Source organism: Penaeus vannamei, chromosome 19, assembly GCF_042767895.1.
Source record: "Penaeus vannamei isolate JL-2024 chromosome 19, ASM4276789v1, whole genome shotgun sequence".
Lineage (NCBI taxonomy): Eukaryota > Metazoa > Arthropoda > Malacostraca > Decapoda > Penaeidae > Penaeus > Penaeus vannamei.
Genome location: NC_091567.1, coordinates 2,030,028 through 2,039,943, shown reverse-complemented (window position 1 = coordinate 2,039,943; position 9,916 = coordinate 2,030,028). Strand labels below are relative to the sequence as shown.

At 33.3% G+C, this 9,916-nt stretch overlaps 1 protein-coding gene across 6 annotated transcripts in view; it reads left to right on the top strand.

Annotated features, from left to right (window-relative positions):
• The window catches only part of LOC113800239 (BTB/POZ domain-containing protein 7), a 34,160-nt gene extending 24,527 nt beyond the window's left edge, over window positions 1-9,633 (top strand). For all 6 annotated transcript variants that reach the window (XM_070133718.1, XM_070133714.1, XM_070133719.1 and 3 more), the window contains 10 exons: window positions 1-215; window positions 881-1,015; window positions 1,205-1,355; window positions 1,737-1,894; window positions 2,223-2,372; window positions 2,709-2,871; window positions 3,110-3,270; window positions 3,432-3,575; window positions 4,429-4,608; window positions 4,844-9,633. The exon at window positions 1-215 is cut by the window's left edge and continues 487 nt beyond it. In XM_070133718.1, the coding sequence (XP_069989819.1) occupies window positions 1-215; window positions 881-1,015; window positions 1,205-1,355; window positions 1,737-1,894; window positions 2,223-2,372; window positions 2,709-2,871; window positions 3,110-3,270; window positions 3,432-3,575; window positions 4,429-4,608; window positions 4,844-5,059 (1,673 nt within the window). In that variant the 3' untranslated portion in view covers window positions 5,060-9,633. The remainder of the gene's footprint in view (window positions 216-880; window positions 1,016-1,204; window positions 1,356-1,736; window positions 1,895-2,222; window positions 2,373-2,708; window positions 2,872-3,109; window positions 3,271-3,431; window positions 3,576-4,428; window positions 4,609-4,843) is intronic.
• Window positions 9,634-9,916: the final 283 nt, after the last annotated feature.

Below are 9,916 nucleotides of genomic sequence, written 5' to 3'. Positions count from 1 at the left end.
GTGTCATACCCAAGAGATACGCCAGGGTGCTTCTTCATGCTGTATACCTGGACACTTTAGACCTCTCCTGTATCATACGTGATTCCACAAGCACCAACAGCTTGAGTGAAGCACAAAGCATTGTGCAGACAGGCCGCACTCACATGACAGTTGTGGAAGAGGCCATGGAAATTTACCAAATTGGACGCTTTCTGGAATTGGATATACTAACCCAGGTATAGTAATGTTTTTTAGCATAATGTTTCCTTGTTATAGTTGAAGCCATAGTTCTCTAAGGAAGGTGAAACCATCCATAATCCATGGAATTTTCATATCTTTTTTTTATATTGGACAGTAGTAGTAAACTCCATTCATATCACTGAAGTTCAAAAACTGAATGGTTAAAGATATTGCAAACAGAGATTAGAAATAAATGGATAATTATTTTTTTCTGTTAATTATGAATACTAGACATAAAAAAGTAAAAGATAATAGGAATGGAGATAACAGATTGCAAAATATACAGACAAGTCTATGGATTTGTGAGTTATCAGACTGGGTATATTGCCCTTAGATTCCATGCATGCGAGGAATGTTAAAGGAACATAATATGAATTCTTTGAATTTTATTCTAACCTCCATTGTCATATGCAATACCTTGGGTTAATGTCAGTGTAGGTCTAGTTATATGAATGAAAAGTTGAGCTTTTGTAGTATTTTTATATCCTTTATTAGCATTTTTCATGAAGCAATTTATAGCATTTTAAGTTTGTCTTTTTTTAAGCAAATATATTTAGTGTTCTGCTTACAGACTCATCTTTGTGTTGCTTTTAGTGTGACCAGTCCTCTTTCAACATTAGCAGTTTTGGTAAATATGATTATGTGCAATCTCTCTCATCAGGGTTGTGAAGATCTGATAGTGGAATCAGTCAGCCTTGATAACCTGGTATCAGTTTTGCGCTGGTCTGGAGAAGCCCATGGTTCTGCCTGGGTACATCGACAGGCACTGCACTTTCTGCGGGAGGAATTCTCTCAGGTAATAAGCAAAATGCGTAACATTTGATACAGTTTTGATATTAGATATTTAGATTTTTCAAAAATGGATAAAAGACATTTTTGATGATCCCTTTGCTCATCTGAAATTTTACAAGATTTGAAATTTTTTAATACAATTTTGAATAGAAATGACGTGTTTGGTCTGATGATTTTATGGTTTGTCCCTCAGGTTGCTCAGTCAGGTGTATTACTGGAACTGGATAAATCAACGTTATTAGAAGCCTTGATATCAGATTTCTTGCAAGCAGCAGAATTAGATGTCCTGCAAGCGACACTGCGATGGGGAGAACACCAGTTGCTTCGGCGGATGGAAGATAGAGGTTAGTATACCTATATTCTTATGTATAAGATGGTAGATCTAAAAATTAGGACACTAAGTCTTGGTTTGATTTTATGTAATTATTGATTTTTAGTACTGAATAAGAAAGAGAGTTGTGTTTTTGGTTTGCAGAGGTAAAAACACTATTTGGAATAGAAAACAAAATGGGCATGTTTCACTTTCTTTTTCTAGTTTTAATGAATAAGACTCTTTATGGTCTTTCTATTTCTTTTTCCTCCTTTAGCCTTTTTCGCTTCTCTCCCGCTTTATGCATATCTCATACATTCCCCTCCCCTCAAAAAAATAAAAAAATAAAAAATAAATAAAATAAATAAATAAAGAAAGAAAAAACTAAATTGTCTTGCATATTTTCTTCTCTTAGAACCCAATCTAGTGTCCCAAACGGCTCACTCAGTAACTCGTAAAGGATTGAGAAAAAGGGACATGAACGATGTGGAGTTGCGAGAGATACTGTCAGAGCTCCTGCCTCATGTTCGGATGGACCACGTCTTGCCCCCGAACCATGACATTCTCACACAGGCAAGTTCATGCAGAGAGGAGTGTGTTTATCTTTTTGATGCTCGTGATGGCATAGCTGAATGATGTGGTTTTTCATTCTGGATTTGAGAAAGTGTGTTTTTTTTAATTGCTGGAGATAAAGAAAGATAAGTATGGTATAAAATGTTGATGTTAACTAGTTACACAGATTTGAATTTTTTTTTGTCAGAGTTTTGAAAAATGTATCAAGAATGGAGGTTGATAAGATATCATATGAGACATATTTATAAGAATACTGTAGAAGGATTATTCTACAGTGTACAAGAATTCAGTTTTTGACTGTGTATTAATTTTCATTTCTTTCCATCAGGCTATTAAACGAGGTTTGGTGTCCACACCACCGAGTCATATGATAGGAGATGATACAACAAACTACAGGGTGAATGCTTGGATACGAAGTAAAAACAATGGATTGTTTGTTAAACCCAGGCTTTTTACTCCATATGCTGAGGAAATAAAGGTTTGTTGGTTTATTGTTATTTTATATGTTTAGGCTTTATAGTTTTAGTTATTGACTGGACCCAGATGTTAGCTAATCTGTAGTATTGCTGCAGAAATCAAAAGATCCTGTCTCCCATTTCCCATTTGTTTCATATATTAGAAATAGGAATGCATTCTAGAATATCCCTACCTTTTCTTACAACTGCAAACCTCATGTTTTCTAAAATAGGAGGGATAGATTGCACCTTCCCTCACTACAAACTTTTTCAGAGTTACAGATATAGTAACTAAATATTTTTGTAAGAAGTTCATTATTGATAGAGATTTTAACCTTTTTATTTTTTCACACCTCTAGTCTGTGGTAGATGAGCAGACTGCTGGTGGTGTGGACGTGGTCCGACTACAGTGTTACGTCTCCCACATCCCTGATGCGCTTTACATGGTTGAAGACAATGCTCCTCACCAACCAACCTATGCTCCACCTACCACTGTGGATGTTGTTGCAGCTGCCATACCAGGTGAAAATGCTTTGTTATGTCATATTTTCCTTTTCCTAAAGTATGTGTGTCTTTGATAGAAACTTTGGTAAGGTATCCGAGGTATTCTTAAAATTGATTTTAGGCTTTTGAGTTTCTACAGGCTAAAATAAGTACAAGTTGAAATAAGAATGATATTTACTTCCACTTTTTTTTCTCTTCAAACTAGTGTTTAGAGTTAATTTATGGAAGTATGCTTATTGAATCTACATATTTACAGTGCTATCAATGGTAAGGCGTGAGAGAGAGCTGGTGTCTACCCCGGGCTATCAGCGAGCTGCCTCGCTCCTTTTTAGTGACCGACGAATGCTCAGACGACAAGTGCGCTTACGTGTTGTGAGGGAATTTAACTTGCCAGATTCTGTTGCGGATGTGTTAGAGGTCAGTTTTCATTTAATTTAGGAAAATCAATGTATCATGAAAACACTTAGAACTAAAATTGTAAATTTGTGCAACATTTTGTAAGATTGTTTTAGTCTAGCTTCATTGATTTCTTAGCATCATTAAAAACATGAGTGATCTCTAAAATTCATTTGTGACAGGGAGCTTCATACACTGAAGAAGAAGAGGAAGAAGTGGAGAAGCGTTGTTCAGTCAGGGACGAGGGCAGGTCCAAATTACATCCTCCAGAATTCCTCTTGGATCCACTTCTCGAGCCTCCTTCACATCACTTCCGTCTTATGCAAGTGAGTTTGAAAAGTTATCTCTGGAAGCGTATGGTAAACATTAAGCAAATGTCATTTTTGTTTTATGCCAACCTAAAGACTGTCGCTGTTATACCATCCTACTTCAGATACGTTCTTCTCCAGAGGGAAAGCTGAATCTGATTTTTTTATATATATTCACTGAGTAGGATACATAATCTAACTCAAAATATAAGGTTTTGTCTTGCCAGTTTGATACATTCTCTGGTGTGGAAAAAATGAATCCCATTTTTTTCAGTTTGAGTCCATTCAAGATTTGGCCTTGTCTTATTATTCATATGTATATATATCTATATATATCTATATATATCTATATATATCTATATATATCTATATATATCTATATATATCTATATATATATCTATATATATCTATATATATCTATATATATCTATATATATCTATATATATATATCTATATCTATCTATCTATCTATCTATCTATCTATCTATCTATCTATCTATCTATCTATCTATCTATCTATCTATATATATATATATATATATATATATATATTTATATATATATATATAAGTTGTAATTATAAGAACTAGAAACTTTTCTGCATTGTTGCTGATTTCATATTGAATTTGAAAATCGTAATTGAGTTTCACTGATATGTGTTCATAAAATGACATAGTGTTATAGGACTTGAAATTCATTCATGCTTTTGGTCTTTCATGTGTTTTTATAACAAATGATCCAAAATCTTTGAGTATGTTCTTAAATTGAATGGTAAAAAAAGAATGGTAAATGTTTACAGTCCCATTTCTTATTACTATTCTTTTATATATTAGTAATGTTTTTTTTCCCCTTTTTTCTCTCTCCTTTAGGGTGATGAAGGACACCTGAGTGATATGGTGCCGGACGTAGCTCTGGCCTCTTCCTCGCTGTCTGCCTTGCACTTGGGAGGTAGCAGTCTGGATGATCGTCACCTAGGCAGCCTTGAGGGCCTTGAGGATCTGGAAGGAACGCAGATGTCTTTAGATCTGGGCGATGGATCACACCATCAGGTAGGGTCTATCCTGTATGGGCTAATGGAAGAAAATAGTAATTGGTGCCTGTATAATTCAGAAATGCATAAATTTACATTGTAAACCTCAATGATCTTAAGTAACTTTAATAAGTAATCAGTTTTTATATTCATTCATAGTGGATAGGTTGGAGATGTGTATTTTTTAAGGCTCTAAATTAGTTCTTCAGATTCTTTAATACCAAAAGCTGTTATGCTCTGTTTTACCTGCCTAGGTTGGGTCTCACCTCACCTTGGGAGGTTCATGCAGAAGAAGGTCCAGCAGACGCCGTCGGCTGCCGCCACATTTTACACCTCCACCTCTGTCTGGCCACCACACATATGGGGGCCCTCCACCTCGGTCTCCACGCACTCCCCCTCTCAGACCTCACTCCTCCACTGCCACTGTGACCCGCCATCATGCCACCACCACACCCCCGCTGTTCCTCTGACATCAACACTTCCACTCCTTGCATTACCGCAGTCACAGTCACCGACACTACCATCATGTGCGCTACTCACCCCCCACGAGGCCGCGCACACCCATGTTCTAAATGCCGCTAAACTTCAATTGCTTCTTTTACGTCAGATTTGTTAAACGTGTATTTCCAAGCAATGGATAGCATGTATCCATTTGTTTTTAAGGGTGAAGCTAAGGAAGGTAGGAGAGGCAACCCTTAAGTCCTGTTTGCCAAATTGCTAGTGAACAAATCTGATTAAAAAAAGAAAGAAAAGTAGGTTGAACACACTTTCCAACACTGCCGAAATATTTCAGGTGTACATGATTATTATTCAGTGATGAATCGGCATCTCTTAGCATCAAGTTAGTGGGCATTCTATCTTAAAAGTACGACTGTGGAAGCAAGGTGTGGAAGAATGGAAGTCATATTTTGCATTGCATCTCTTCGATAAAGATAGAAAAAAAAAAACTAAAGATTTTCCTTCCTTTCATATATACTTTTATCTCTCTTTATTTACTCTGCTCATCTCTTTATTATTCCTTTGAAAGATTTTAAAAGATGCCTTATTTTCACAAGTAATTGTCTGGAAAAGCCTGATATTGACTATAAATGTCGTTTAAAGAAGAAATCAGCTGTACAGACTCCTTTTTATCAATAGGTTGATCATGTTGTTGAGAATCATTTTAATTAAGATTAATTTATCATAGCTTCTGTCTGGAGTTGATAATATAGTAATGATAATTGTTATTTGGTGATCATGATTATCATAGCGATGATTATGAAGTTCAGTAACAGTTTTTATTATGATCAAGGTTATGATTATTAGTTGTATGAGCATAATCATTATTGTTATTGCTATCATGATTATGAATGTAATTATTATTATTATTATTATTATTATTATTATCATCACAATTATTATAACTTATTATTTTTATAATAATATTGTCATTGTCATTATGATCATTAATATTAATATTTCTTTTATTGTTATCATTGTCTTTGCAATATTATTATTATTGTTTTCATTGATATTCTTACTATTGCGATCATTATTCATTATCATTGTCATCCTCATCATCATTACTATCATGATGATGGTGGTGAAAATGATAATAGTTACAATTACTTTTGCTATTTTAAGTACAATTACTCTTCTCATTATTTAGCATGAACAGATAATGATGATGTCTGTTATTTTCTATCTTTCTTTTTTCCTCTCTTTTTTTATTTTTTTATTTATTATATTTTTTTCATCGTTTTCCATCAAGAGCCATACTATGGTCTGGCTCGCTCAATGATTCAAACCCAAAGCTTCTGTAATTTCAGTCCGATGGTCTGACAATAAGTTGCGGTGGAAAATGGCCATACCAAAGACAGAAGATATCTTAGAACTTGGAGGAGATTAAAAAACATAATAATTTTTTCTCTGTCTCTCTGTCTCTCTCTCTCATTCTCTCTTTTCTTTTTTTTTGTGAATATCAGCATCTTAGGCTCCTGGCCAGTGTGTTCCAAGGTTGTATTAAGTTTAGCATTTTTGGCAAAGCCCTAAAGTTGTAAAATTAAGGGCCTGAGATTCAATGGCTAGGGAAATAAATTTCAATTTTTTTTTTTTTTTTTTTTTCACATCACTTGTAAAGTATATCCACTTTGTATAGTCAACTGGAATGCGATGGGCCGACTGATATCTGAATGAGCCACGGTGCTGATTTTTGCAGGGAAAATAAATTGTGATTCACCATAAGTAAAGGGAACAGTAGTTATTTTTTTTCTCTTCATTATTTGCTTGTTGTTTTTATCCATCAGAATAGCTCCTACATATGTATGTGATTCTAATTGGGAGACTGATCTTCCAAGGACAAGAGGGAGGGGGTAATGTAGAGTTTAAACTATTTATTTCTTATAACCTTCTACTTACTCTAATGGTAGGGCTTTTTACATATCATATTTGTTTTGTTTTGTTTTTGTTTTTCCTCCCCCTTTTTCTGTCTCTTTGTCTTCTTGAAATGTCTTTTGCATTAGCAGTTTTGACCCATTGTCTGCTAATCCCAAAGCCTGTGATACTTTTAAGCCGTCACTTGAGAACTGTACCTTGTGAGGAGATTCAGAGGCCAAAAGAAGACAGTAATAAAGAAGGCTATCTATTGCCATAATGAGGCTGATCCTAGGTAGAGGGTAGCCCAAAGATTTGAGTAATGAAAACAATGTTTCTTCCCTAGCGATGATGGAGGACCAAGTTACAGATGATTAATACTGCTTATAGTCAGTCAGTTATGGCTTAAATCAAAGACTGTTCTTTCAGTCATTCCAGTGGTACTATCCAGTTTGTAAGGTAAATGACATGTAAAAGTTATTTTATTTCATATATGAATGTTGGGGCATATGTATCAAGGTATTTCAGAGATGAGAATGATATTTAGTTTGGGATATAGATACAAAATTACATTATGGTTTGGTGAAACCCAAATAAAACACTTAGTCTTGTTAAAGCAGCTTTAAAAAATAAGGAAGTTAAAATGACAGGTGGTCAGACATGAAAAAAGTAAGTGTTATTTACACGCTATTGGTAATTGTGGATTGTTGCAGATGACTTATATAAATGATGTGCCATATTGGAAACTACCACTTTTTTAGGCACCAACCCTTTTATAAAAGCGTGCTCCATATTTTTATACAGTGAAATAGATTCTTGTATCTAAAAGATGTGAGGTTAAGGTATGTAAAAGCTGTGTGAAGACCTATTAGGAGAGGTGTACAAAATCAATGTTTTTGATCTGTAGGAGTCCAAAACCTCAAGCTTAAATTTACAAGTCATTCCACATGGAAGACACCTTATATCTAAACACAGAGTCCAAAAATTCTGTGGGCCAGTTGAAATGTGCTCCTCAGCATCACACTTATAATGCAGTTTTCTAGATCAAAGACAAAGTGCCCAGTGACCATCAGGATAACACTGTAGAAGCAGATTCAAAGGTTCTGTTTTTTTATTAAACTTCCAACTTTAAAGAAAAACAGAAGCTGACTAAGCCCCCTCTAATGGGTTTCCAAGTGCCTCTACTACAGACCAATGCAACACACTGGCACAAAGTTGTATATGGTGGTAGTTATTAGTGGAGATTTGATGACAGAGGGCTACTACAATATAAACTTTAGTGAGAATGATTCAGTTGGGTGTTATTTATCTTCTGTGTCTCGTTTCTATATATTATGTTAGACTAGATTTCTTGGGAATTGTGTAGAATATTGGTTCATGTGTAGGGTGAATCCTAAAAAGGAGCAAATTTATAGCATATTCAAATGCGCTTGTTTAGTTCAAATCTGGTTACTCTCTTATATTATTAGTATTAGTTATTATTATTATTTTTATTACTATTATGATTTGTTAGTGTTTTTATTTTTTTTTATTATTATCATTAGTATTAGCATTATTATCATCATTATTGATATTACTGTTATCATTATTATTATTATTATTATGATCATTATGATCATTACCATTATATATTATTATTATTTTTATGATCATTATTTTTATCATAGCTATAATTGTTGCAATTATAATATTATTATCATTATTATTACTATTATTATTGTTATTACTATTATTATTATCATTATAATGATTATGATTGATTATGATTATTATTAACATTAATTGTATATTTGTTATTAATAGTATTAGTGTTATTAATTTTAGACATCTTAATTTTGATGATCAAATTTGATTGTTTCAATTATAAGTTTTGTTTTAATTATTGATTTTAGTTATTCTAATTGTTTTGATCATTGATTTTGATTATTGATTATTTATCATTATTATTACTTTCTATTTCTGTTATTTTTATTATCAATATTGTTATTTAATCTTTTGGAGGGTTAACATGTATAAAGTCTAAATTTCCCAAGAGATTGCACAGATACTCATTTGTGTAGTTTTTGTCTTTATTTTTTAAGCAGATTAGTTTGCGGAGCCTAATATTGAAGAGATGATTTTATCATTTTGCTCGTTGATAATGAGCTTATATTTAAGAAATGCTAATAATGAGCATCTATTAAAAAAAGAGGAAAAAAAAGTGAGGATGTAACAAAACAGCTGGTCACTGAGGTATTGTAAACTGGTACCTAATTCTGGTTGTATAATTTAAAGTGTGCCAAATTCTTGGGGAAAATGAACATTATTTGTAATGTAATCACTTTGATATGAAACAAACAACTTTGCTAAGTGATAATAGAATCTAGCTTTGTGTGCCACGTCAGGAGGTGATGAGAAGACAACACTAAATGAAATTGAGCATAATATAATGTAAGATAGAAAAAAAGAGGAAAATAAGGTAAACGAAATAAGCAAAATAGATATGACTTCCAGCGCTGATTCGCTTTTAGAATCTGTTTTTAGCCTTTACCTGAAGAAGGAGACAAGGTGTGTAGTTGGAGTTATTTTTATTTTCATTTGTATACATGTATGTTTTTTGTTTGTATTCTGCTGTGTGGCAAGGTTGGCATATCAAAGTAAAAATCACATGTGTTGCATTTCAAACCCATCTTCCATTGAGATGTATGTGAAATATTGATTATTCGAAGAAAATGTCTACTGAGTTTGATGTGAGGACATTTTTCTTATTGTAAAGCAATGTAAGAAAACAAAAAAATAAAAAAAAGCACAATGTTGGTTAAGTTCATATACTTTGTACATTATTATTTCATGACTGGATATTGTGGTTGATATACCTGTTCTCAAAATCATTTATTCATGTACCTGTGGAAGATAAGAAAATCTGTCTAGTGTAATGTGAAAGAACAGCTTTTAGGTATTTCTTGTGTTCAAACAGATGGTTTATTAGTTATAAT